Source organism: Neovison vison, chromosome 1 (assembly GCF_020171115.1).
Source record: "Neovison vison isolate M4711 chromosome 1, ASM_NN_V1, whole genome shotgun sequence".
NCBI classification, from domain to species: Eukaryota; Metazoa; Chordata; class Mammalia; order Carnivora; family Mustelidae; genus Neogale; species Neogale vison.
In genome coordinates this window covers 88,459,992-88,487,538 of record NC_058091.1, presented here as the reverse complement: position 1 = coordinate 88,487,538, position 27,547 = coordinate 88,459,992, and the positions used below count along the sequence as shown (strand labels likewise).

Sequence of the window (27,547 nt, the reverse complement as noted above, 5' to 3'; positions counted from 1 at the left end):
ACTACAAAAACATTATTGCCTGAATTGCTTGTTTTAGGGATTTCTAGTTTCAGAGTTCATTATGGAACACTCACAGGAAATATATGTGGACATCGATCACTGTTTTATTGATGCAAAAGCCACATCTGGAAGGTTATGTATTCTCAGTTCCCTGTTTTACCTTCCTCTTGCTAGGATAACATATGGCATTTTTTTACTAGTAAGAACTTTCTATCCTTGTTTTAGGTGGTCTGGCCGTAATCATCGAGAGAAGATTGGGGTCCATGTCGTCTTTGACCAGGTATTAACCATGGAACCTTACTGCTGCAGGGACATGCTCTCCTCTCTTGACAAAGAGACCTTTGCCTATGATCTCTCCGCAGTGGTCATGCATCACGGGAAAGGGTTTGGCTCAGGACACTACACAGCCTATTGCTACAACACAGAGGGAGGTGCGTGCGCTCGACTCTGTGGGGTGGGGGAACACGGAAAAGGGTTGGTGTGTCCACATTCCATCGCTTTCCTTTTACTTCATCTATAGGGGGATATTACATACATGAAAATCTAGTGGAAAGAACTGTGAAAGTGGAGTTCAGATTTTGGATATATCACCAAGTGACAACAGAAGATTGTACTAAGAATGGACAGGAACCGACACATGTAAAAGTACTTAGCATGGTTCCTAGAACATAATGTTCAATTAATTTTAGAGGTTTTTCATTGTTATTAATACTTCTGCAGACCTCTGTTTCCTTCGTGGTTATGCAGAAATGCTATTCGTAACCTCATGGAGATACTGTATTAATTTCACCAGCCCTGGCTGATAATAAAGCTGAATACATTTCCTGAGCACTTCTGTGTCCTTACCATAGGAGGTATGGGGGTACAAGGTCCCGCCTAAGGAGCTTTCAGTCCTTGTCCCCCCAGAGCACAGCCTCCCAGCTACTGTGCACTGAGGTGGATGGGCTGTGCTGCAGCCCTTAAGCCGGCCAGGGTGAAATAACTTTTTATTCCTTCTAAATTTCCTTTTACCACTCCTCCATGTCCATTTCACCTCTGCCTCTCCTCTTCCCATCTCTTAGCTCCCAGTCCTCAGGCTGCCTTTGTAGAAGGCCCTAGTGGGCAATGAAAAAGCCTGAATAAAATGAGGACAAAAATTAGTCAGTTGATTGTAAGTAGTATTGCGGTGAGCTTGGGTGGAGTTGAAGCCAGTGGTGGCAGGGAAGTCTGTTGGTTTCCTTTACCAATCTTCCCGGCTCCCCCGCTTCCCCGCCCCCACTACCAGTCAGGGGCTGGTTCTGTTCTGAACTCCTCTGTCCCTTTCTTCATCTCCTGGTTTTGCCTGCTGATTGGAAATACAAGTTGGGTAGTCACTTTCTCTCTTTCTTTCCTTTGGTTTCCTAGGTTTTTGGGTCCACTGCAATGACTCAAAGCTGAATGTATGCAGTGTCGAGGAAGTGTGCAAAACTCAAGCCTACATCCTTTTTTACACGCAAAGAACAGTTCAGGGCAATGCAAGAATTTCAGAAAACCAACTCCAAGCTCAGGTGCAGTCCAGCAACAACGATGAGGGCAGACCACGGCTCGTCCCCTGAATGGGAGGCACGTTTCAAGGACTGGCCTGCTTTTAAACTATTGGTGTTCGTATATCTTTCCTCTTACAGGAAATAAGGTTTAGTGCAGGAACAGAGTACTAGATTTGCCTCACTGGGACTACAGCAGAAGGTGCTAGGTGACTCATGTTCTATCATAAAATCTGTAGTCACTTTCTCTTAAATGGATTTGGGAATTCCGTCCTTTGATAAAACAGAAGGAGTAACTTCTATGAAGATTCTTTCATCAGTTGCTTCTGAATAGAGAGGATCTGGGTGGAGGAAAGGGGGTAAATTGATCATATGCAGCCAGGAGAGCAGCCATGTTTTCTTTTCATTACATGATTCCCCCATTAACCGGGACCTCCTTGTGACCCCAGAAGAACCCTCCTGATGTGAACAGCCCTGGACAGAGCATGTGAGGTGGGGCCCTGGGCTGGCAGCTTGCTGGATGGGATTGGTTCCAAGGCAGGAAGTGAATAATAAGGATTTGTCCCCACAAAGGAAGTAACCCTCAAGGGCTGACAACTTGCAGACTTCCTTTTTTGGGGAATAGCAGTGAGAGAGTGGAATGAGATGCGTAGAGCAAGTTTCCCCATGCAAAACGGGAGATTTTTCAAGTGTTCTACCTTCCCTGGCTGCTGCTGTCATTGAATCATTCCACGTCTTCTGAACATCCCTTCATTCTAAAGGAGCAGTTCATATGGGGAAGCAATCAGCTGGTCCATGACATGTTATTAGTTGCATGCCAAGCTGAAGGGCGCCCCTGGCTACCCAGTTCTGTAGCATATCTCTGGTTCAGGTAGAGGACAAGCACATGGTTTGGTATAAATTGGTCTTTAGGTCAGTTGTCTGAGGCTGGCTCAGAATTCAGTTGAGGGTAGGCAGGGATAGCTGGTGGAGCAGGCCTTATCTGAATGCCCATCACCTGTTTTCACCTTAGTGCAGCACATAGCTTTTCTTAGCCTGCAGCTTTTAGCTTGCACCTGGAGGGCTTGGAACATTCTTGTTCAGCACAAGGTTTGGGAACTTACGCTTTTCTAGGGCTTGGGAATCTGCCCCCATGTGTCTGAACAGTTCCTTGCTGCTGGCCCCAGCCTGTTCCCTCCCAAATTTGATAATCCTTACTGTTTCTTTACCCTCCTACACTCAGTCCATCTGAAGGGGGAAAAAAAAGAAAAAAAGAGTGCCCTGTCTTTTACTTAAGTGCTAGTAAAATACATATTTCTTTTTATACCGGGTCAGTTTCTAAGTGGAATGAAATTGCCCAGATGGAAGCCCTCCTTCTCATAAGGCACCACTGAATTTCCCTTCTCAGTCCTGCAGTAAAAGTGAATGCAGCCCGGAACTCTCACTGTGGGGCTGCTGCAGCCTGCCTCAGCCTGTCACTATGAATGCTCATCTTCTGACTGAGTGTATCAACCTAATGTTTCAATTCAGGTAGAAGTACAGTTGTCACTTGAAGGAAGCAGATGTGGAGGGAGTTGGGGAAGGGTGGGAAGTTGGGAAAAGAGGGGGTAAGAATGAGGGTCGTAGCTTAGGGGTGTTAATGAGCCCCATATCCAGAGCAGATCTGTAGCATTTGCTGTTGACCTCTTTTGAGATGGACTCTCCCACAGGACCTGTCAGACAGCACTGAGACATGGAGGAAATTCAGATAGAAAATGGCTCACCCTGATAAAGAAAGGGGAGTGACTATATTTTAAATTAAACTTGCTTTTTCCAACACTGTGAGGTTTCTGTAATATTTAGCTTTTATTTGGAAGCGATAGCGTATGGCATTTTTTATGCTATTTGGTTTATATTGTCTACTGCAGGCTTCTTTGTACAAGCTTGGCCCGGGCTCACCCTCTCCTGGACACTGTTTTAAAGTGTCACAGCTGCCCATGCTGCCAGAGGCTCTGATGCAAAGCTATACTCTCTAGATCCACATTTTTAAGTTGGCAGTCTTGGTGATGACTTTTCTTGGCAATGAAAAAGCCCATTAACTCAAAACAAAAACAAAACAAAACAAAACAAAAAAACAAGCAAAAAACTGCAAGGAGAGTGAATAGGAAAATATAAATTGTGCCTCATCTTTCTTTGAATGCTGTATTTGTTATTCTAGAAAAAGAGAACTTACAAATGGAAAAGAACTAATAGAGCATCTACTTCATCCCTCAGGCTGTTTCCGGGGAAACTTAAGAAAAATGGAACTTTAATGGAAAATTAAAAGATCTTCAAATTTAATTTTTAAAAATAGTTTTATACCAAATATTTATAAGAATTATTAAGCAGACTTAAGAACTCTGTGAAAGAAATGCTTGACTTAGCTGAGCACCCGTTAATAAGTTCATAAAATTGTTTAAAATGAGTTGGAATAGAAACCACTACCAGAGTCCTCACTGAGCTGCATACTCTCAAAGGTGCCCCTGCAGTCACAGACACCTCAGGTACCCAGAGGCAGCAGCACTAGACGCTGTTGAGAAGTTAGTATTTATGGAAACTTTTATTAAAGAGTTCCCTGCTGCATAAGCCAATGGCTGTTGTGAGGGAAATGTCCCTTTGCCTTTAATTTATTTACATATTGGAAGTAGATGTATTTCTTAGTTGCATCTCACTTTAAACTGAAACATTCTAAAGAGAAGAAGATAAGAACCAGGTAGACGTTGACTAGATGCTGCCAAATCAAACCCAAGATCTCCTAACTGAACCTACGGGGCCTGCTTCTCCCAGACAAGTAGTTGGAGTCCCGTTCCAGGAACCCTTTGTAGTTGGCTGGTGTGTTTACTTTCTGCTGTAGCCAGCCAAGATGAATGCACCCTGGCCCTCAAAAAGGATTTTTTACCTCAATCTAGTTTGACCCTCATACTTGTGGTTGCCTCTGAGGTGAGCATCCATGCTAGTGTTTAAAAAAAAAAAAAAAAAATTAGGAATGCCCTCAACAGCCAGGAACTGAAGCTCTTAATAAATGGTGGGCAGAGCTCTTGCCAGTTTTGATCCAGTCCCCTCTCAGGCTGAGGGGAGCAGTGCCACACTGAAAAGAATTTCCAGATGTCTCTTAAAATGTCATGAATAAAATTAGAAAACTGTAGGAGGGTTAATGTGTCCTATGGACTCAATAGAAGAGTTTATTTTTGTTTTTAATGGCAAGGCTTCTAGAGTCAATGATTGTATGAGTTCCCTACTCTGGCTATGCTTATAGCTTCATCCAAGTACAAGAACTAATAAAATGGATTGGCTGGCAGTGGGGCACGGATGGCCCTAGTCAGGCCCCTGCATAAGCCTGAGAGAGGTCGACGGTAGTACAGAATGAAAACTTGGTTGGGTGTGGGGGGGTGGGATGTGGGTGGGCAGGCAGGGAGGGGGAGATGGAGTTTGTTTTACTTATTGATAAAGCTTTGTGAACTAATTTTATACAATTCATAACATTTGGTGCCTTGTACCGTTATGGTTTGCATGGGATTGAAAAGATTAAGGGAAGGATGTCGCCTTGTCATTTCGGGTGGCAAATGGGTCTGTACAGTGTAAAGGACATTTGGTATCAGACTTTTTAAAAGCATTTCATCTCATGTGTGTGAAAGATAATTCTTCTTACCAGCAAGTTCTGAAATTTTACTGTAATGTCCAAAATCTTTGGATTTGTGACTATTCATCAAATGGCTGCTTTTCAAGGCAGACTATGTACCCTGTTCTTTCTCACCACCTCTTTTATGTTCCAAACATTAATTCAGTCCTTTTCGGGTAGGCTGGGAGTGCTAACTCTTCTCAAACATATACTATACCCTTATCGGGTTATATCTTATGAGTGGAAGGGTTGCTTTTCCAGCTGGTTGGGAGAGCACAAAATGTTCAGAAAGGGCCTTTTTTTCCTAATGCTGGGCAACTTATAGTAGAAGTTGAACAAAAATGGTTCCTCCTGAAGTATTGCCTTCATTAATTAGTTCCGAGGTTCTTTTGCACAAAATTTCAGGAAGCAGTGTAGGACACAATCCCCTATATGTAAACCTTTAGATTGTATAGCAAGCCAGTGCACTGTGTAATATGCAAAAGAGAAGGCTCAAAGAACCTGTCCTGGCCCCCCAGCCCTTTTCCCTGGCAGGCGCGACTGGGATGGTGCTGAGTGGCTGTGGAAGGGGAGAAGACCCAGCCCACTCACCTGCAAGGCTGTTTACAGCCTATTCTTTCACTCTGACCTTAAGGTTTCCACTGAGCTCACGAGACTTCACCAAAGGGTGTTTAAAAAGCTCACTGCTCAAAGCACATTTTATAATTGGTTCCTTCAGCCTAATTACTGGCCTAATTAGGTGAGGAGGTTGTACTTTTGGAGCAGAATCTCCCATGGCAACTTAGTTTTTTTTACTGGGTAAGTATACATCTCCCTGGTGGTTCAGATTCTTTTTGAAATCAGCACTAAAGCTGAAAGCATCTTCTAAATACGACTGTGAGTTTAGTTTAGATCTTTCACGTTTAACCATTCTCTTGGTCTAGGGCTCTGACTTTAACCAGTGTTTAATCTTCAACCCACACATTGTTCTAAATACACCATAGCTATTCTAGCACTGGGGCAAATGGTCATTTTTGTGGACTCTTTCCATTCTTCTACTGGCATGTTTCCACTTAAAATCTAACCAGGTAGTGTAAGAGATTTCTGTAGTACTGTGTTAACCAGCCAGGGCTAAAAACCATGTGACAGATGCGAAATTGACTTCGCTCGGGGAGGATGTTGTGTTGGAATGGTGAAAGCCAGCATTTTAATCTACAGAATTAATGACTATTCATTGAAATTTGGGGAGATTGTAGATTTGATAGCTTTACTTGCTAAATTCTTAACACTTTGAGGAATTAAGCCAGTTTAAATGAAACTTTACCTTGCCAGTATTATGGCTTTATAAACCAACTAACAATAAATACTATTACTTGAAGTTAAAACAAAATTTTGGGTGAAATATGACATGGAAGCTGCCATGTCTTAATTTTTGCTGCATTTTATTTTCAACTTTGAAAAACTTTATAAAGTAGAACTGCTGACAGTTATGAGAAGATCAGGTTGCAGACTTTAAGGATCTGTTTCTATGAAGAACAGGAGGTGCCAGTATTTCTTGTTTTAGCAGTGGTCTGATGCAGATCTGAAGGGGCTTAGAATCTATGCTATGGCTTTAAAGTTTCCTTCCTGGTCACCATTTGGGAGGTGATGGCTTCAATCTAAGCCTTGATCTCATGTATGTGACCCTCATCTTAACACCCAGTCAGATGGCTATTACACCTGTCAAACTATCTGTGGTCCCAGTGCAGACAGATTCTTAGAGGGTCTTGGCTTTATGGTAAGCCGTCTCAGGCCTGAATTCACACACACTCACACTCCTCCCTAACAGATAGGACCTGCCTGATTACCGCAAGGGAATGGTGCTTTGTAAAATACACATACACAATATCATTCTCAAACAGATTTCTTAATGAGATTTACACAGGTAGGGTCAAAAAGGACTGTTTTGTCCTATTTACCTTTTGTGAACAGATCGGTAAGACATCTGTCAGTTCTAATAATTAGGCCACTGTGGTGTATTCATACTGATCCCCCTCTTTTCCAATTCATGTCCTTTAATCCCATACCAGTTCCATAGGAGACCTGGCATGGAAAAGCAGGATTTTAAAAAATGACTAGTAGATGGGGTACCTGGCTGACTCAGTCAGAAGAGCATGCGACTCTTGATACCCAGGTCATGAGTTTGAGCCCCATGTTAGGTGTAGAGAGGTTAAATAAATTTTAAAACAAAAATTTTTAAATGCTTAGAATAAATTAACTGGGAATAAAATTGCCTACCATCTCCACATCTACCTGAGCCTACATGAGTCTTTTCCATATGTTCCATTTCCAAAGAACTCCCAACTCTTGGACATTGACACTATCGTGAATTTAGGGTAAGAAAACCTCTATTTCCTTGTGAAGAAAGCAGCTTCCTCAGGCAGTGACACTTCCGTGCCCACTGCCCAGGCTTGCTTACACTTTGCCTCCATTGCACATCACTGCCCTCTTTCCATCAACAAATCCCACTTGATGACAGCAACAATGCCCTCTGGTGCCTGGAAAACCCACCTGGTGCACTAAAATGCTATGCAACACCAAATGGCTTCTTCCCATAGTTCTGCTCAAAAAAGTGGAAATTCCTCCAAAATAAGTTTCACCTTATGTTGACATCAATGTACAGTGGCTACAGTTTTCTTTTCTTTTTTTTTTCCCCCCCTTTTAAAGCAAACCACCTCTGTTACAATCTGTTTGGGGCTTGTTCCTGTCTCTTGAGTGTGAACTATAAATCATGTTTTTATGATTTTTGTAAATCTTGACTTTTTACACCTTGTTTTTGTAAGCTGAAGTTTCTTATTAAAAGAATAAAATGATTCTTTGTGTGCAGTCTTTATTCCAAATATCTGTTAAAATACCATTAGGTTATTCCTCAGGACAAGCACAAAGATCACCCCCTGCAGAAACTTGGGAACTATGTACAGAACTTTACAGAACAGAGGACAACACTTTGGCTGAAACCTGACTGCTGACCAGAGAACGGAGTTCTGAGCGGGCTCAACGGAGAAAAGGAAATCAGTCGGGCAGGAAAGGTGCCCCTCTGTATGAAACTTCAACTTCCATCAGGGCAAGTCTTGTGACAGTCAAAGATTGGAGGCTCTGTTTTTGGAAGGTTCAAATACAGCACGGGGGCTTCCATGTGTCTGCAATCAGACCACAGGACAACACGTGGCATTAGAAATACAAAAAAGTACTGGAAGAAAATTATTAAGAGACTCAAAATTTCTTGCAACATCTGTAACACATTTAACTAGGGCTAGTCAAAGGACTTTTGTCAAGTCTCTTTTCTGTATTTTGTGCATACATGGTAAAAATTATTGGTTCAGCCTCTAAAGCTCCGAGACACGCAGAGCAGTAGTTAAGTGCTTACCTATTTGGCTACACTCCAGGCTGAGGTGCCATTAGGTCAATGTCACTCAAATTCCTGGCCAGCCAAACGCCCGCAGCAAAAAGTCCCAAATTGAGGATCAAGTTCCTGGGGAAAGGACACTTCATTAACCCTGTGGTCACTGAACCACTTGTCTTTAATTAACGAAAGATACTGGGGGAAAAGACCATCACCTGGAAAAAACTATCAAAGGAAAAACACTATTCTAGAATCGCAGGACCGCAGGGCTTTACAACAGTGAGGTTGCCCAAGACCTACACGGTTACCTAAGAGCTCGTTTCTGTCTCTAATAAGAGCAGAATCAAATGCAAAGGCCAATTAAGCACTCGCCCAGGGCTTTAAAGTCTGTTTGTGTTGGCGCCTCTTTTTCCCCGAGTCCCCCAGGACAGGGTGAGATTCTCCAGACATAGTCCAGAAACTCAAAAAATCGGTTCTGCTGCATAGGAACTCTACCAGTCAAGGGCCTCTCCAAAGCGCAGCCAGAGCCACTAAGAGGCCAAGACGCTGGCAACGCAGAGGGGCCAGCCTGGGCGAAGACAGCAAGTAGAGGAGGTAAGCAGGGGGCTCGGAGGACCAGAAAGAGACAAGTTCCCGGGGTCTCGGTTACCTCCGGAAGTCGTTCCTGTCGGTGGCGAAGCGGTAGACGCCCCGGAGCCAATCTCCCACGTTGTCCGGGATTTCGGGTGCTTCATTTGTCGCGCCAGCAGCGCTCACGCCAACCCCACTGGAAGCCATAGCGGCACGCTGGAGCTCCGCAAGGCCTCTCCCGACGCACCGTGTGGGCGCCGGGGGCGCACGCAACTTCCGGCCTTGCACTTCCGCCGACGACTGGCGGCAGGGGGCGCCACTGCTCCAGCTGGGTTTGGCTCCTGGGGGAGAGGGACAGCCCCTAGGGGAGAGGGACAACTCCCGGGCTGCGCCTCCACGACCTCAGCGAGAAGGGGAGCGCGATCCCGCACTACTGTCGCCGGATGGCGTCCCACCTCCGGCTCCCTCTAGGCCTTGGGCTGGACAACCTGGGCACCGCCACACGTGGTCTCTGAGTGATCACTTCATTGGCTCAGAAAGATGCTGAGGATGGGACTGTGCCGGGGAGGGGGGGGCGGAGGGGTGGGCATAGGGGTTAGTTCCGCAGGGGATGTGAAGCTTTGGGAGGTGGGGTTCCCCAAGAACGTCTCCGTCAGAAGTCATAGATTGCGCAGGCTTAAGAGCGAGCACTCCAAGTTTGTGATCCGGCCGCCTCTCCCAGGCGTGCCCCAGATTTCGTTCAGTCTAGGATTTCTATAGGAGAAAAATCTCGCTCTCCCACCTAACATCATATCCCCTCCCCCTTCTCCGGGCTGCGCCACTAGCAGATGATGCAGTGCTTCCTGGAGTTGTCGCTGTCCCCAGCCTGGAGGCTTCCGGGGGTCTTCCAGGGACCGGGAAGGCGCTGGCCTAAGAAAAAGCCTTCTGGTTCCGAGTCAGAAGAAGAGGAGCAGGTGGGACAGGGGGCGTCCTGCTTGGCATCGAGGGGCGTCTCCAGGCGGCCCCGCTCCCGCCCTTTGGGTGCCTCCGCCTCGTCCCCAGCTCGACCCTCCTGTTCCGGACTGGATCGAAGCAGCCCCCTCTGGGTTGCCGGACTGGAGCGGGAGGCAGCGGCGGGGAGGGCTGCCCGGGAGATGGTAGCGGCGTCCAGCGGGGCGCAGTCTCCCTCTTCAACTCTACCGAGTCTCGCCTCCCCTGTTCCGGGCCGGGTCCGTAATGCCCATCTCAGAGCCGGGAGTCTCCCTATCCCGGATCCGAGCGGGGCGGGCCCCAGAAGCCCGTTCCAGCTGGGGTCCGGCCTCCCGCCCCGCCCCCGAGCCGTTGCGCGCCGCCGCCGCGGCTGCGACACCTCTCCCGGGCTCCTCCGCCCCTCCCCGCCGCCGCCCACCAGAGGGCGGCCGCGTCCCCAGTCCGGGAGCTAGTCCCGCGCCGCATCCCCAACGGTGGCGAGGGATGGGTTCGGGAGGCCCTTGGAGCGCTCCGACCAGGGACGCGCGGTGAGAGCTGCGGGCCCCAAGGCTCGGGTCTGGGGGGTGCGGTGGGGGGACGGGACGGCGTGGGACCGGGGCGAGGGTCCCAGCCCGGGAGAATCCCCTCCTCAGCCCAGCCCAAGCCGCTGCCCCATTCCCCTTTGATCTGCACCTTCTCCCTTACCTAGCAAGGCCCTCCCTTCCCGTGCAAGGGCCTGGCTCCAGCCGGCATCCGAATAGCGATTCTCAAAGCAGCTGGGGCAGCAAGGGCCGCCCCCCGGCAAAGCATAACGTCCCCCGCCCAAGGGCCCAGCGCAGTCCTGGCAGCAGAAGTGGTTTTCGTGCCAGCGCCGTCCCTCTGCCTCAGTGCAGCGCTGGGAGAAGATCAGCTGGGAGAGGCAGGGAGAACAGCTCATTCATTCATTCATTCACTCATTCATTCACCCAATAACCACGCCTTACACCCAGTTAACGCTAAAGCACGTCTACAGACATCCCATTTGATCTACTCAACCACTCTCGGCTGCAGGGAGGGCTGATTGGCCTAGCTAGGATCCCGCTAGCAGGTGGCATAGCCTGAAAAAGTGCGACCCCAGTTGCCTGGACTCCCAACCCAGGGTTCCACCGGCCTCTTATGCTGACATTATGGCAGGTCCTCTCCTGATAGGGCACAGCACTGGGCACCCGGCAAACTGAGACCAACCAATATCTGCCCAACAGTCCCTGCTCCAGAGAAATTCTCTCAGTCCAAGAAAAGCTGGGGGACTCTGCTTGCAGTGGGGGAGGGCACAAGGCAACAGGTCCCCATCCCCAGAGCAACAGGGAACAAAAGGTCCCAGGCTGGTTATGAGTTCTTCACTCCACGGTACTGGCAGAGTTGTCCCCTTATATCCTGCCACGTTGGACCCTGGGCAGCCCCCTCCAAGCAACCCTTTTACGGCTGTACCTGGTCACAAGCCGGGCAGCGCGGTCGCAGCAGCTCTGCGTGATGACGGCCACAGTAGAGATGCCCGTCATGGTAGAAGTAGATGAGGTTTATCAGGGCCTGGCCACAGGCCTGGCAGGCAAAGCAAGCCAGGTGCCAGCTGCGCCGCTCTCCTGCCGGGGCTGCGAACACTCCATACTCCCCGGGCCTCAGCCGCTCCCTGCACTGCCAGTCGGGGTGTGCTGGGCTGGGCAGAGGCCCCAGCATGCTCCTGGCTTCCCTCCGGGCTCTTCCATCCCAACCCCAATCCAACTGTTCTCCCTAGACCCCTGGCAGCCCACCTCCACTGCAGGCCCACCAAGAACCCCTAAACTTGGCTTCTCTTTTTCAAGTGTGCCAAACTGTCAGTCCCCAACCCCTTTACCCCACCTGAGTCCCTGGAGCTCACCCCTTCTGCTGAAGTGTGAAGGCAAAGGGGAATGGAGCAGGGGGAACACCACATACCTTCTCACAGGTGTGTTCTGCCAGCTTGGGAGATACCCTGCAGGCCACCCCCTGTCCCAGGGCCTCCCGCCTCCGCTGGTTACAGAAGAGCCTCAGCTCGGCCAGCTCATCCTCCCCAAGGGCCAGGCAGTAGCGCTCCTGCAGAAACAGGCCACCACTGAGACTGGGAAAGCCCCAGCAGGCGAGACTGGAGTTTGATTGGGGAGAGGAGGCTTAGCTGCTAGGTCAAAGGAAGGTTTTAGAAGTTCCAGGAGATAACACAGAAGGGCACTGACAAGGAGAGGGAAAGAGGGAAGAGATATGGAGGAAGTCTACCCCAGTCTCACCTCCCCCAAGGAATGGCCACCACTCGGGTCCTGACAGCCCACAGCACTGAGCCCTGTCACCACAGATTTAGAGCTTTACCTGCCATGAGCTGGCACTCACTATCACTTTCCATTGTTTTTCTAATTTATTCCATGTTCTCCTGTCTTGCCCCCTGCCCCCCAGCTCCCCAAACTGAAGTGTAAGGCTTTAGTCTGGGCACACATAGAGTCTCAATAAATACTTAACCATACTCTCTACATTTGTACATTCCATTATCGGTTTCAAAAGTGGTTCATGTCCATTTTCTCATTTGCTCTTCAGCTAAGCATTGTGGGCAGAGCAGATGCTATTGCCCCCATTGTGTAGACTTGAAAACTCAGGCTGGTGATGGGGGATGACTTCCCCAATTAGTGGCATAGCCAGCCCAGGCCCTAGATCCATGTCCTCTGGCTTCTGGACCCACAGTAAATAGAGAGAGGGAGGCGACAGATTGGAACCTGGAGAGAGGGGGACCCACATCACTGTCCTGCGGAGGCAGCTGCTGCAGGAGGATCCGAAGCTCAGGCCAGTTGGGGGCCCTGTGGGTGTCCAAGCCAGGGAGCCCCAAGCTCAGAACTTCAGGACTCTGAGGAGATGCAGGAAAGGGGTGGTTAGGTTTGCCTTGCTCTTCTTTCCTCCCACCTCACTGCCACCTCTTCTCCAATCTGGAATGACTTCCAAGCACCCCCTCTTTCCAGATTGAGACAAGGACAGCTGACCCACGCCTGCATCTGTGGTCTGATTGAGGCAGGTTGGGGAGGTCCCATTCCCCAAAATGGTATCCTTTCTTTTGCTTTAAATGAGCTCCCTTTACTCCACTGGGGCCAAAGCCTAGAGTGTGCTTTGACAACACAGACGCCCCCCCTGCCCCATGCCAGGAGAGGTAATGTGTCTTCACGTGAATAAGTTTAAAGTTAAACCCCCACATCCCATCTGGAGGGGGCTGTAGAGACAGGGATTCCTGCAAAGAGAAAAGGGCCATGGGAGGCTGGGCACAAAAGCTACCTACCTTCCAGACAGTGGAAGTGGGAGGAGGCTGTAGGATAGAGGGCATGTTGGTCTCAGAGGGAAGGAAAGGGCTCCCAGTACCTGAGCAGAAGTCCCCTCAGGGTACTTCTCCAGCAAGTGGCTTGGGCCACTGTCTGAGTTGGCTGGTGGACCTGGCTCCTGAGGGCTGAGGCTCTCCCCTTGGTGGGGCCAGTCAGAGTTCAGAACTGACATCGGTGACAAAGTCTGCCCAGAAGACAAGAACATCTTCCATTTATTGGCCCCTTACAATGTGCCAGGCAGTGCCAAGTGCTCTGCAGGAATTATCTCCTCCCATCCTCCCAGCAACCAGATGACATGGGTGGTATTCTGTTTCCATTTTACAAATAGCTACACTGGAATCAGGGAGCATAAATGCCTGAGGTCACATAGGTACCAAGTGACTGAGCCAGGTCTTGAGGCCACACCTTTCAGCTCTAGAGTTTCTGAAGCTCAAATTCTGGGGTTTCCGAAGATTGGGAAGGAGGAAAGAGGTGGCCCACAATGGAAAGAGAGGGCATTCCACTTTTCTAGTAAGCCTCTGGGCAGACTGGACCCTTCCCCGTGTCCCCAACCTTAACTCCACCTTTCCTCACTGTGCGCTGAACACCCCAGTGAGCCAGTGTCCTCCACACTACCAACACAGACCCCACTTTTCCAGCTGTAGACTCAGGCCAGGTAAAAGGACCACGTCACCAGGAAGCCCTTTTCAGCCCCTCCAGCCATACCAGCTCTCCCTTTTCTGAGCTTCAGAAGGAAATACAGTCTGCACCCTGAGATTTAGTACTAATGTTTCTCTTTGGGCCCTGTGCCTGTCTCAGTTCCTCACCTAGTCGCTAAGTTTGAGGACAAAGGAAACTCTTGTGCATCTGGCTTCTACCTATAGCAGCAATTTCCAATTCCACTGGATAATTCCAAATACCTCTCTTCAGCCCTTCTTGGGGCCGACCCTAGCAAGAACACAGTATCTTGGGGGTGAGGGGGACTACTGAAGTACAAAAGGGATGGGCCCTGTCCTCAAGGAGTCCAGTGGGTAAGACAGACACCCAGCAGAATGAGGCTGGGGCTCAGGGCAGGTGTATACAGCACCTCAGGAAGAAAAAGAATCAGAGCAAACCTTTCTGTCAAGTTTTACTCTGTGCAAGGGACTATACTAGCATTTTGCACAATATAATGCATCCTCAAAATAATCCTATCAGATAGTTTCTGTTATCCCATTTGATGGTTGAAACAAACAGAGGTTAACTTGCCTAAGGTCACACTAGGAAGCTGAGGGATGTCCTAGGGAGAGGTTGTCTTTGAGACCCCAGATGGATTCTGACAGCAGCTGGGCACAGGAGGGCCTGACCAAATCCCAGGCCTCTAGAAGACAGAGCTGTGGAGTTGGGAACAAGGTTTGGACTATAACAGTTGCATTGATTCCCAGCCCTGAGCACCCCCCCTTCAGACATTCTGTGCCACCCATCCCTGCTTCCACACCCATTTGCTTCCTTCCTGGTCTGTCCCTCTGGTCAGTTTCCTGTGGAGAGCAGCCAGGATGAGCTGTTCACATTCAGAGCCAAAAGTAGCCACTTCCCCTAACAGCACTGCCCCTGCTCCAGGCAGCAAGAGGTACTTGGGAGAGTGTCGGGCACACGACAGGGGCCATCTGGGACCTCAGAGTGAGTGGATTTGCGCCCTCTCTTCCAGGTTAAAATTTGAATGAAACTGCCCCCCACAAAAATGACGTTCAGAAATTAGCTCTCACCCTTCACCCTTCCATCCCCCCACCTCCACCCAGCACTGGACCAGGTCTTACTAACATACTGGATTCCTTCAAAAATTCCTCTCCCCTCAGGATTGAAACCCTTCTCTCTGCCCCCCACCCCCACCCCGCGCAGGTGCAACGGGGCTCAAGAGCTCTACCTTCCCAATCCACCCCTGCCCTCGAGGGCCGAGCCTGCACGGCCCTAGGGACTAGGGAGGTAAAAGGATGGGAAGGTTTTCCGCGGACAGTGAGACGGAGAAGAGGTGTCCGGTCCCGCGGAGTGCCTTCTCGACAGATCCCCAAAGTTTTTTCTTGGACTTCCCCGGGAGTCAGTTGAGGTTCCCAGTCTGGTTGCTGGCAGTTTACGGGAGGGAATGGGATTTTGCTGGGGTCTCACCCTCGCTGCTCTCCCGCGTCCGGACCGTTCAGTACAGACCCAGCCCCCCACCCAGTCCCCACCCCGAGGCCTCAGCGCCCGCCTCTGCCCGCCCCGGGAGCGCGGCCCTTCCTCTCCCACGCCCCCCCCCCCGCGGCCCCTGCCCGCCCCGCCCGTACTGGTAGAACGGGCGGCTCGGGCGGGGCCTGGAGTTGCAGCCTGAAGGAAAGAATTTGGGGGATCCCAGGGTGGAAAATGTGCAGGCTCCACTGTCCTCCTCCCCACTCCCAAGTCTGTAGCGCCAGCACCGCGCCCCAGCCCGCACAGGGCCCACACCAGGGAACCGCGGCGGTGCAGGGTCTTCCATCGCTCACAGAACAGAACGCCTTTCCCAGCCAGCAGGTACCCGCCCCCCACCACCAATCCTCCCTCAGATCTCCTAGCCCCGCCCCTCTCTGGGTGTCCTCACCCACGCCCAGCCGGTCCCCAGCCCTTCTTAGGGATCCGTCGTCTTGCCCTTCTCCCTTCTGTCTCTTCAGGCCCTTTCTCCACCTTTTTCGTTTCTCCCCGACTCGAGTCCCTTTTCTGATCCCGGGAGTGGAAACCACTGGTCCCATCTCTTGTTCCCGCCTCAGCCCCGCCCCACGCCTCGAGCCCCGCCCACCAGCCCCGCCCCTCCCCGCCCCCTCGGGGGCTAGCTCCTTGGCTGGCCGGGAGCGCCCTCTGGCGTCTGCGCATGCTCCCTGCTCCCGCCTGCAAAGTCCTCCAAAGGGACCTTCTAGGCTGCGCGCCGGTCGCCCCCGATCAGGTCCGCCCGCCCGCAGCGTCTCGTTGGTGCTGCCGGTGACCTCCGACCTCGCGGCTGCGGGGCGGGGCGGGGCGGGGAGGCCTTGGCTCCGGGCGGGCGGCGGCTGCTGCAGCGGGACCCGGGAGCGGGGCCCGGCGCCGCCCGGGCCGCGGGGCGATGTGAGTCGGGGCGCGGCGGGGCGGGGACGAGGCGGTTCCACAGAGGCCGCACCGCGCCGCGCCACAGTCTCCGCTCCCTCCCGAGGAAGCCCTTGGGCGAGCGGGCGGTGGAGTCCCGGGACTGGGGGCGGGGATCTAGGGACGGCGCGCGGCCCCGACCTCCCCCCATTGCTTCCCGGTGTCTATAGAAATTCCCCTGACAACCCCGCAACCTGAATCTGTCGCTCCTCCCCAGAACCACCCCACCCCCACCCCCGGACACACCTTCGCTTGTCCTGGAGCCCTTGGAACCCCCTCACTCCTGCGAATTCTGGTAACGCCCGCAGAGCCACCATTCCCCGGGATGCCCCCAAATGCTTACTGAGCTATGCGATTCCTCTGATCATGCATACGCCCCATTCTCCCTGCACCATACTCAAATGCAAAAAACTTGCCCACGTTTTCCCAAGCCCTCATATATTTGGGGTCCCTATAACCTACCCTGACATCTAATCTCCAATCCACACCTATCCCAGACAAGAGCCCCTTCCTGTCCCAGCCATTGTACCGCCCCCACCCCCCCAAGTGTCATGATATGTTCTGATATCTTAAAGACAAATGAAGGGGACAGAAGAAGGTTTAACACCCTCCCCCATCTTGCACCCTATAATTCTTGTTTTCACCCTGATTCCCTGTTGGTGACTCAAGCCTCAGTATTTTCCTAACTGCCTTCCTTTAGGGTGTGCACACCTCCCTCAGCCTGCTTCGGTCTAGAGAATAAGCCAGGCCAGGAGGGTGGGGGTCTTTTTACCTGGGAAGTTTTATGTGGAAGTAGAGCACAAGGGGCCCTGGGAAAGGATAGTTGCTTTCGAGAAGCAGGAGGGTGGGATTTCAAGGATCTTGGAGGTCCTTGCTCATCAACTTGTCCACCTCAGATCTCTAAAATTTTTATTAATATTAGCATATATGTTAAAATTGTAAGCCTTTCAGCACTTGGGGGACAGAAAATCTGTCAAGCTTCCAAATGTGAGATTGAGGGAGCTTATTAGCTTGTCCTGAAAGAGGCAAATGTCCATTTTTGTGACCTTTTCCCTATGTACTTACTTCTAGAGGTTATTTAAGCAAGAAGCCTTGCTGTTTACAGATGTTTCCCTTGAAAACTAAGGCCTTGAGGTGGGAGGTGGGGATTGCCTTGCCAGAGTTTCCCAGATACTTTGTGGCCACAAAACAGACTAGAATATTGGTTGCCTGAATCTTAAGCCAGTGTTCTTTCCAATACATCACAGGGTCCTTTTGAGAAAGCTCTCTGTAGACTTAAAGTTTTCTGCAAAGGTAAGGTTGTGGCTTTGGTGTTGGTTATAATGGGATACAGATGGGTTCTAGAGGCAAGTAAAAGGCTGCCTCAGACTTGAAACTCCTTGCTAGTAGGGGAGTTGCTCCCTCTCAGGGCCTGTGGGGCTTGGAATCGGTGGCCCCTTTGCCCTTGATCTCACTTTCTTTGTTGTGTTTCTGTCCCATTAGGACCCGGGACAAATATCCAAGTGGGCTGGACTGACAGCAAGTGAGTTTCATTAACAACTGGGGTGAGGTTGGAAAGTTTCCACTAACCTGTGGTCTCTGTCTTCTGTGCTAGGTGAGCCCCAGGTGTGTCCCAGAGGGATCCAGGTGACTTCTCTGCAGACTACTTGCCATGATGCCCCACCAAGAACAGGGGGAATAAAGTGGGGGTCCTTCCCCATGCCCCTCCCATGGTCAGCTCCCCAATGGCCTGGGTGAGGTGAGAACTGTGTATGGGAGGCACTTTCCTGGAGTTTTTCAGGTTGGGTGGAATGGGAGATAGGATTGTTCAAGGCTTTACACATAGAGTGGGAGTTTTGGAAGGATATCTGATCTTACAGATTTATTTTTTTAAAAGATGTATTTATTTTAGAGAGAGAAAGGAAGCACAAGCAGGAGGGGCAAAGGGAGAGGGAGAAAGAGAATCTTAAGCAGGTTCCATGCCCAGCGTGGATCCTGATGCAGGGCTAGATCTCATAACCTGGGATCACAACCTGAACTGGAATCAAGAGTCAGAGGCTTGGGGCGCCTGGGTGACTCAGTGGGTTAAGCCTCTGCCTTTGGCTCGGGTCATGATCTCAGGGTCCCGGGATCAAGCCCCACATCGGGTTCTCCACTCAGCGGGGAGCCTGCTTTCCCCTGCCTCTTTGCCTGCCTCTCTGCCCGCTTATGATCTCTCTCTCTGTGTCAAATAAATAAATAAAATCTTAAAAAAAAAAAAAAAAGGAGTCAGAGGCTTAACCCACTGAGCCACCCACGTACCCCATACAGATTCATTTCTCACTTCAAGTTGCAGCCCCTTCTGGTTGGGATTGTTCTATGCGTTTGTTTGCTCCCTTGGGTCACTCCAGCTTGGTGGTCTCCTCTCCATTCTAGACAGAGGCCCAACTGTTTCGACATATAATCCAAGTGCGGTAATCCTGGAGGGAAAAGCCAGATAGTAGGGCCTCTGATCTCCCCTTTAGACAAAGAGAAGTAACCTGAGCATTTATTTTTTTAAGGAAGAAAGACTTAATCAAGGTTATAAAAAAACGTGCTCTGTTACAAGTTCTGTCTTCTTACTATATCTTTTGAGCATGATGTGATGCCTCATGGAAGAGAACATCAAAAAGATAAATTTGAAGTAGATGTTGGGATGGTAGTGAGGTAAGAAAGAATTTGGGTGATGTGGGAAGGGTTAGGTGGAAAAGATGAAAAAAAAAAAAAAGAGGAAGGTCCAGGCCAAAGTGTCAGGGACTCACAAGTTACTACCAGTTTCTGAATCTGGATGAAGGCCCTGGACCCAGCTCCATTTGAAGCAAATCACTTCTTCTGGTCCCCTGCCCCCCCCCTTTTTTTTTTAAATTTTACTTATTTATTTATTTGAGGGAGAGGGAGAGATAGCATGAGTTAGGGGAGGAGCAGAGGGAGAGGGAGAAGCAAAATCATGCTGAGCATGGAGCCAGATGCAGGGCTCGATCCCACAACCCCAAGATCATGACCTGAGCTGAAAGCAAGAGTCGGATGCCTAACCAACTGAACCACCCAGGCGCCCTCCCTGCTTTATCTGGGCTTTTCCTGCTGCCCAGGCTTCCCTTCCCTTTCAGTACATTAGTCAAAATTGTCCTCACTTCTCAAAGTCCAGATCAGATGTTACCTCTGAGAAGTCTGTTCATCCCTCTGTTAGCATTAATCTTTAACACATCCTAACTTGCTTTAATGTTTATCCAATGCATGTCTGGCCCTGGATTGAGAGAGTAAATTTCTTAGAGGAGGGACAGGGTCCTACTGTGTCCAACAGTGGGTGATCACAATTATGTGGTTCTGCCAGCATCCCCAAAGCAGGGCTTTTTGGAGCTGACCTTGATGACCTTCTCCCTTACGTTTTCCCCTAGGGCGGACTGGCTGCTCTGACACCATGGGGAGCTGCTGCAGCTGCCTGAACAGAGACAGTGTCCCAGACAACCACCCCACCAAGTTCAAGGTACCCACAACTCCCTCCTCTCCAGAGCTCCCAGCATGGCTTCCTGGCCTTGGGCCAACCTGTCCAGCAGCCTTTCCCTCTCTAGAGAAGGTGAAGTCAAAGGCTGAGGTGGTGGCTTGTTAAGATTCCTCAGGGGCCTAGGCCACTGCTCATTGTGTGGCTCTCCTACAGTGAATGGCCTCTAAAGAATGAAGAGATACTGGGGGGATGCAAAAATCGTGCTTTTGGAACATTCACTCCTGCCAGTATACCTTTGTCGCTTTACACATGATATTTTTTGGAGAAAACAACAAAAGTCTATGTTTCTAAGTTAATACACATAAAGCATGTAAAACACACAGTAAGCCCTATATTAGCGTTGGCTGTTGGCTTTGGGAAGCTAAGGCCAGACCCAGTGGACCTGGGCACCGCCCCCCACCTTCGCCACCTCTCACCTCTCCCCTCTCCCAGGGGAGTCCCCTCCTCACACCCAACTTGTTGAGGCCCAGCTTCTCCTACTAACCAGAAGAGGGAGCCCTCGGCAAGGTCCTAGAGCTGGGGAGGTGGTGGAGGAGGTCTGATATGAGTTCTGTCCCCCTGGGGCCTTCAGATTTTGAGCTTGTAACTCAACCCCATCCTCTGTCAGCGTCCAGTTCTTGGGCACAAGGCATGGACCATTGAGGTCCTCTAGCCTTTGTCGTCAAATCATCTGACCTTGGAGGTCAGCTGGCCACTCCCCCTCACTGCCTAAGGGCCAAAGCTGAGACCTAGGGAAGGACACTTCTTCATCCGCTGGGACTCCCGGTGGTCATGTGGCTTTCTCAAGACCCTGGTGGGGCGTGGGGGAGCCCTGTGGCTGCCCAGCCCCTACCCCACATTGGCCTGCCTCCCAGTGGCTCAGGGACCCCTGCCCGTACTTGTGGATGCACCCACTGACCCTTTGGTTCCCTGCCCACCAGGTGACAAATGTGGATGACGAGGGGGTGGAACTGGGCTCCGGGGTCATGGAGCTGACGCAGAGCGAGCTGGTGCTGCACCTGCAGCGGCGCGAGGCTGTCCGCTGGCCCTACCTCTGCCTGCGGCGCTACGGCTACGACTCCAACCTCTTCTCCTTTGAGAGCGGCCGCCGCTGTCAGACGGGCCAGGGTGAGTACTTCTCCTGCTGCGTGCTGGCACGGCAGCGGGAGGTCAGGGCCTTGGGGACCGTGGGGACGCCTTTTGGCAGGGCAGGTGTTACAGGGGTGGTGACCAGGAGCGCAGAGCATGGCAGTATGGAACTAAGTGGACTCCCAGGTCAGTGCTCTCTGTCCTCGGGCACGGTGGCTCTGGCCTGGGTCCTTTCATGGGGGTGTTTGTTGCAAGGCCCGAGGGAAAGAGCCAGTGCTCTCAGGCCAGAGCCCTCCTGGGAAGGCAAGCAGTTCCTCCGTCCTCTGTTACTCCAGTTTCGAGGGGACCTCTTGTCTCCTCTGTAGGAACAAACTTTATGCTGAGTCCCTGGGTCAGGTTCTCTGGAGCCCATGAAGAGTGAAGGGTTAAGTTGGGAGCTCTGGTCACCTTGGGGCTGGGTGGCTTGGGAACGATTGGCTTGGGGAGGCCGGACTCTTGGATCTCTGACGTACAGAGGAGGCTCCAAGAGGTTCATCTTTGTCTCCTGTCACCTAGAGTGTGATGTATTCTCCCTTCCTCCCCTTCCTCCCGACAGCTGGGGGTCAGAGAGTAGTGATCATTGCAGGAAGTCAAGGCCAAGGGCCCGCCACGGCTTCTTGAAGGAAGAGCATGGTCTGGGCTTCTTTCTTAGGATCCAGACCCGAGTTCTGCAGAAGGATCCCGGCCTGGGCTTGTGTGAGGTGCTGCCAGGGCTGTGCCTGCTGGCGTGGTGCGAACAGGCTTCTCTGACGAGGCCACCATTCCAGCAGTGAGTCTCTGATGCACTCTTGGCTGGGAGCCTTCCCCCAACACACATTGTCCCCTTTGGGCTTCTGTGGCAGAGGTGCTTACACTGGCTGAGCAGAAGGAGGACAGGAAGGGGCTTCTCGTGGTGTTTCGTCCACACCTGAGATTCCAGAGAGGCAGCCCTGGGCCCCCACACTGGTTTCTCCTGAAACTCCAGGCTTATCCTCTCCTCACTCTTAACATCCCTTGCCAGAAGAGTCCTCTTCCTTCTCCTCCCCTCTATCCTTGCTGTCTCATTCCTGTGAACCTCAGCTGTCCTGTAGCCCAGGCTGCTTTTGTTGATCTTTGTTGTGGGTCTGTGCACGCGCGCGCCCCATGTAGCCTCTCCTGAGTGCTGGGCCCTGCTGTTGCCGGCATGGGGTATGCAGAATCCCAGGCTGGCCCAACACCCCGGGGGCACAGTCGGACCCCTGAATTGCAGATGCTCAGCCCAGGCCTGCTGTGCCTGGGACTGTGAGCTGCCACCTCAAAACTAGAGGGGCTGTCAGAGCAGCCGCACTGGAGAGCTGCATGAGGGCCTGGCCGTGAGGGTCCCAGGCAAGCATGCCCATCCTTCTTCCTTTCTGTACCAGAGTTTAAGTGCCGGGAGATCACTGTCCTCTCCAGGGTAGACATTCTTTCTCTGGCCGGGCCCTGGACTAAGTGCGCAGTGAACAAGCAATGAACAGGACAGACTCTCCGGCCTTCAAAGAGCTTGGACATGCTTGGGCGTTGAGCTGAGGGTGCAGCTCAAATTTCTCCAGGGAGCAAAGGGTGGTAGGCTGAGGGAGATGGAGCCAATGTGGGGAGAGGAATGGTCACTCATCCGACCCAGTAGTGCCCCCACCGTATCTGCAGGGAAGACCCCCAGTGGGTGCCTGAAACCACAGATGGCACCAAACCTATATATTCTGCATATATTTCTATACACAGTGAGATGAACAGCGATAGCAACAAGGCCAGACAATCACAGCAGTGGCCTGTGATGAAAGTTACGTGAGTGTGGTCTGTCTCTCAAAATATAGTACTCTGCTCCCTCTTGTGATGGTGTGGGAAGGTGACAAGTCCACGTAATGAGGGAAGTGAGGGGAAGGACGCGGGCAGCGTGAGCTCGTGGGCCCCTCCTGCTGACATTCAGATGGTCCATCAGAAGGAGGCTTGTCTGCTTCCGGACCCCAGTTGACTGGTGGTCACTGAACCTTCAGAAAGCAAAACTGTGGCTAAGGGGCCCCTACTGTCCTTTTCTGCTTTGCTGGTGACTTCTCCCCTCACCTGTGTACCCCTCATCTGCGAACACGGTCAGGCCGTGGAGGAGTTCAGGTGAGGTAGAGATCTCTAGCCTACGGTCATGTTAATGGGGGAAACAAGAGGGCCTTGGGCCCAGCTTCTCCTGGAGCCCTTGGGCCTTAAGGGGGTGCTGGGGATGAGGAGAGGCCCTCCTGCCCCCTGCAGGCCTTGTCCTTGAGATCAGGGACAGTCCCTGAGTGTCGTTCCTCTGCTCAACCTCTTTGGGGAGAGGAGCCTCATTTCTCCCTTTCCTCCTTCAGGGATATTTGCCTTCAAGTGCTCCCGGGCTGAGGAGATCTTCAACTTGCTTCAGGATCTGATGCAGTGCAACAGCATCAACGTGATGGAGGAGCCGGTCATCATCACCCGCAACAGCCACCCAGCTGAGCTCGGCCTTCCTCGGGCCCCCCAGCCTCCCAATGGTGAGGAGACCCCTCCTCGGCCTCCACGCTTGTACACACAGGCACAGGCCTAGGAAGTGCCAGGCAGGCAGGTGGGATGGCCAGGCCAACCAGCCCTCCAGGCAAGCCACCTGCCATCTGATGACTCTGGGGGATGAATAAGGCCAGGTCGGGGCCAGTCGGGTGACTCGGGCTGAGACTGGGGAGTCCTGGGCCTTGTCGTGACTGATGGTCCAGGAGCAGACAGGAAGACATTGAGTTTCCATGGAAACAGCAGTCTGGAGCTATTTTGCTTCCTTCCTTCTGTCTACTGGGGTATACCCGTTCTACCTTTCCTGACTCGGTACAGGTACTTTGGCTCATAACTCTCCTGAGGAGGTTCCCATACCTTCCACTTGTTTATTCCCTGAGTCCCCCCGAGCCCCTGCTCCATGTTCTCTTCGAGGGCTGGCCCGTGGCGGGCAGAAGCTAGAGAAACACCATCCCTGATGTCTGGGCACTTCCCTGGCGCTCACTGGCAGAGCTATAATGAGGCGAAGGGACAGTTCAGGATGGCAAGGTGGCCTAAAGTGTTTCAGCTAAGGCTGAACTGGGGGAAGTGGGGCTCCTGCTGAGCTTTGAGGGAAGGGGCAGGGTTTGAGGAACAGAGAGGTGAAAGAGATTGGGGACTGCTGGATTAGCTAGGCTAACCACCTGGGGGGCCCGGGGAGTGTCTCCCCTCCTCTGAGGACTCCTGTGATGCCACATGTGCAGTCGCAGGTGGTTTAAGGACCTCCCCTCCCCGCCCCCATGTGGGCTTTTCTCCTGTGTGCCCAGCTCTAGGCTATACTGTCTCCAGCTTCTCCAATGGTTTCCTTGGCTGCCCAGGAGAGGGCCCGAGATTCTCAGCACCCCGGCGCCCCTCGACGAGCAGCCTGCGACACCCCTCGCTTGGGGAAGAGTCTACTCATGCCCTCATTGCCCCTGATGAGCAGGTGAGCAAGCTGCTCCTCCCCGCTGGTCTGGGTGGGGAGGAGGGGTCGGAAACATGGCCGCTTCTAAGGATCTTAGGAAGGGAAGAGAATCCATAGGGCCCCCCAGGGATATAGCTTCCCTGGGAAGTTTGGAGCACCAGGAAGAGGGGGACCCTCTGCCTCTTCTCCCCTGTGCTGCTCTTATGCTGTCCCTTTTGCCCTCCCCTTCTTCCCTGCCCTTGTGCCCTCCTGCTTCACTTGGACTCCTTCCTCCAGTCCCACACCTACGTCAACACGCCAGCCGGTGAGGATGACCACCGCCGCAGCCGGCATTGCCTGCAGCCCCTGCCCGAGGGCCAGGCGCCCAGCCCCCCCCAGCCCGGGGGCCCTGACCCCCGGGACCCCCAGGTGTTCCTGCAGCCAGGCCAGGTGAAGTTCATGCTGGGCCCCACCCCCGCCCGGCGGCACATGATGAAGTGCCAGGGCCTCTGGCCCAGCCTGCATGATGCCCCTCCCCACAACAACAACAACGAGGGCGCTTCTGAATGCCCGGCTCAGCCCAAGTGCACCTATGAGAATGTCAGCGCGGGCCTGCGGCCGGGGGCCGGCTGGAGACTGAGCACGGAGGAGCCAGGCTGGAATGGCCTTGCCCACCGCCGGGCCGCCCTGCTGCACTATGAGAACCTTCCCTCCCTGCCCCCCGTGTGGGAGAGCCATGGCCAACAGCTGGGGGAGGAGGCTGGGGATGACGGAGACTCGAGGGATGGTCTCACTCCCTCCTCCAATGGCTTCCCTGATGGTGAGGAGGACGAGACCCCACTTCAGAAGCCCACCAGCACCCGGGCTGCCCTCCGTAGCCATGGCAGCTTTCCTGTGCCACTGACCTGCCGCCGAGGCTCCCCGAGGGTCTTCAACTTTGATTTCCGCCGGCCGGGCCCCGAGCCCCCCAGGCAGCTCAACTACATCCAGGTGGAGCTGAAGGGCTGGGGTGGAGACCGCCCCAAGGGGCCCCAGAACCCCTCGTTCCCGCGAGCCCCCGTGCCCACCACCCACCCTGCCCGCAGCTCAGACTCCTATGCCGTGATTGACCTCAAAAAGACCGTGGCCATGTCCAACCTGCAGAGGGCGCTGCCCCGAGACGATGGCACTGCCAGGAAAACCCGGCACAACAGCACCGACTTGCCTCTGTAGGGACTTCCTCAACGCTCCGCCTCACGCTCCTGTTCCCCGAACCCACACCCCGGGTTCAAGGTTGCTTTGTAGAAGGGCACTGAGGTGGAAACCCAGGCTTCCCTGCGCTGGCTGGTGTCCCCGAAGATAGCAGCCACTGAGTCTCCTGGTCTCCCAAGCTGGGCAGAAAAGGGTGACCAGGCGAGGAGGGAGCCAGGACATAAACTGTGAAGGGTTCCTCTGATGCATTTAAGCACCCTCCCGTTTATGTCCATTTGTCTTGTCTCTCGTCTGTCTGTGTGTTCTCTTTGGTTGAAATTTTGAAACATTTTGTACCTGTTGATTTTATTTATCAGTTTATTTTTCTATTTATTGTTTTAAATGTAATTTAACATATTTATTATTAATATAATTATTTTTAAATTCTGGCTTGGTGGATGATATCAAATTCTTAGAGAGTCTCTTCTGGCATGGTTCTGGGTGGGAGTGGGGGTGGGGTGCGACTAGAGGGAGGGGCTTCATTCCGGAAATTTGGGGGTGGTTGTGGTTATTGTGACAAGTCTCTGACCATTTCTTCTTCTCTTCTGAGAATCCCTGGTGTAGAACTTAGTTTCCAGGGATGGATGTGCTGTCAAAGAAAAGCAACAGGAGTCCTGGATGCAGAAAGGGGATCTGGAAGGAAAACCACCCTACTGGGAACATCCTGATCCTCCTGAGTTGGGGGGCAGGTGGGAGGAGGGCAGGGTTGGGGGAGGGGAGCTGTACCAGATTTACCTTCTCCAGGACCCCCTGCTGATTTACCTTCTGCCACCAGGCAGGTCCCTGGGGTTACTGATCTCCTATGACATCTTGGCCCAGAAGTGGGCCCTGGCTCCTCCTTCGGCACCCCTAGCACGGCTGGATCAAGGCTAGAACCTTTACACAGGACTTTGCTAAAAGCCCAGGAACAGCAAAAGGAGAACACAAGAGTGTAACATATAACCAACTCCTCGGGCTTGCCTCATTGTTTTCCCAGAGAACTGCTCTCCAGGAATGGGCTCTTCGTGGCACCTGTACTCTACCATAGAGGTGGGCCCTAGCAGAGTCCCCACATCTGAATACCTGCCTGGAATCCTGGAGCCTGCACAGGCCCCCACAAGCCCCCCCCCGCCTGGTGCCCTGTTGCAGGAGCTCCCTTTCCTTGTCTTGAAACCGCCTCTCCCTCCTCTCGCTGGCCTTCCTGCCTCTAAGACTCCATTTCTATCTCAGCCCCCTGAATAATTCATCTAAAGGAAATCCAGCATCTGCTATCAGGACCCAGGGGAGCAGTGGGAGTAAGGTTTGCCCAAGACTTAGGGACAAACTTTGCCTTTGGTCCCTGTTTGTGCCCCAGCTCTCCGCCCCGCGGAGCAAGCCAACCCATCCTCCTTCCTAAGGAAACCAGCCAGGGTGGGGCCTACCCAGTTCCCTCCCCACCTGCTGTCCAGGATGACACTGCCTGGGCTTCATTTCCAGGACTGCCCTTTACCCTGGTGAGGACTGAACTGACCAGCTTCCAGACTTCCCCATGCTTGGCTGTTACTTTTTTTAGTGAAAGGGGTGAAGAGAGAAGTGGCCCCAGTGGGTTGTGGGAGAGACGCTTCCCCTGGGGCTTAGCAAGGTCCTGGGGTACAGCTGCCGTGACTCTCCCCTTCCTTCTACCTCCTCCTGATCTCTGGACTGGAGAGAGGATGACTCTGGGCTGGGTCCTTCACACGGTGTCCGCCCTGCACTAGGTAGCACTGTTCTGCTCTCTGTGTGTCCTCCCCACCCTAGTTCTGCTTCTCCTTTGGGGGTCCCTTGTCAGGAAAGCTGGTCTCTCCAAACAGGAGGGCCAAGATGGGGGGAGGAATAACTGTACCAGCGACTTGCGGGTCTGCTCTGGCTCCTCGTGACGGACG

General features: G+C 52.4%; 4 protein-coding genes across 13 annotated transcripts in view; 2 read left to right on the top strand and 2 right to left on the bottom strand.

Annotated features, from left to right (window-relative positions):
- The window catches only part of USP49 (ubiquitin specific peptidase 49), a 94,193-nt gene extending 86,931 nt beyond the window's left edge, over nt 1-7,262 (top strand). For all 3 annotated transcript variants that reach the window (XM_044250723.1, XM_044250722.1, XM_044250721.1), the window contains exons 6-7: nt 226-431; nt 1,384-7,262. In XM_044250723.1, the coding sequence (XP_044106658.1) occupies nt 226-431; nt 1,384-1,574 (397 nt within the window). In that variant the 3' untranslated portion in view covers nt 1,575-7,262. The remainder of the gene's footprint in view (nt 1-225; nt 432-1,383) is intronic.
- Nucleotides 7,263-7,949: 687 nt separating this feature from the next.
- TOMM6 (translocase of outer mitochondrial membrane 6) lies at nt 7,950-9,336 on the bottom strand. Its single transcript, XM_044250720.1, has 3 exons — nt 9,129-9,336; nt 8,504-8,608; nt 7,950-8,276 (listed from the first exon to the last, which is right to left on the bottom strand). Exons 1-2 carry the CDS (start codon nt 9,254-9,256, stop codon nt 8,512-8,514), a joined length of 225 nt encoding a protein of 74 aa, XP_044106655.1. The 5' UTR covers nt 9,257-9,336; the 3' UTR covers nt 7,950-8,276; nt 8,504-8,511.
- Nucleotides 9,337-9,825: 489 nt separating this feature from the next.
- PRICKLE4 (prickle planar cell polarity protein 4) lies at nt 9,826-16,067 on the bottom strand. Of its 5 annotated transcripts, none has more exons than XM_044250718.1 (8): nt 15,994-16,067; nt 14,569-14,693; nt 13,382-13,525; nt 12,771-12,878; nt 11,948-12,085; nt 11,465-11,668; nt 10,703-10,907; nt 9,826-10,243 (listed from the first exon to the last, which is right to left on the bottom strand). In XM_044250718.1, the coding sequence occupies exons 3-8, from the start codon at nt 13,511-13,513 to the stop codon at nt 9,870-9,872; spliced, it is 1,161 nt and encodes a 386-aa protein (XP_044106653.1). In that variant the 5' UTR covers nt 13,514-13,525; nt 14,569-14,693; nt 15,994-16,067; the 3' UTR covers nt 9,826-9,869. The 5 variants fall into 5 exon arrangements, with proteins under 5 accessions (XP_044106653.1, XP_044106650.1, XP_044106652.1 ...); XM_044250715.1 differs by having other exon boundaries at nt 15,911-16,065; XM_044250717.1 differs by lacking the exon at nt 15,994-16,067 and adding an exon at nt 15,463-15,500.
- FRS3 (fibroblast growth factor receptor substrate 3) lies at nt 10,513-25,991 on the top strand. 4 transcript variants are annotated; one of them, XM_044250714.1, is made up of 7 exons: nt 10,513-10,545; nt 18,020-18,163; nt 19,818-19,906; nt 20,845-21,031; nt 23,365-23,526; nt 24,322-24,479; nt 24,735-25,991. In XM_044250714.1, exons 3-7 carry the CDS (start codon nt 19,841-19,843, stop codon nt 25,647-25,649), a joined length of 1,488 nt encoding a protein of 495 aa, XP_044106649.1. In that variant the 5' UTR covers nt 10,513-10,545; nt 18,020-18,163; nt 19,818-19,840; the 3' UTR covers nt 25,650-25,991. The 4 variants fall into 4 exon arrangements, with proteins under 4 accessions (XP_044106649.1, XP_044106648.1, XP_044106647.1 ...); XM_044250713.1 differs by lacking the exon at nt 10,513-10,545 and adding an exon at nt 16,175-16,249; XM_044250712.1 differs by lacking the exon at nt 10,513-10,545 and adding an exon at nt 16,351-16,407.
- Nucleotides 25,992-27,547: the final 1,556 nt, after the last annotated feature.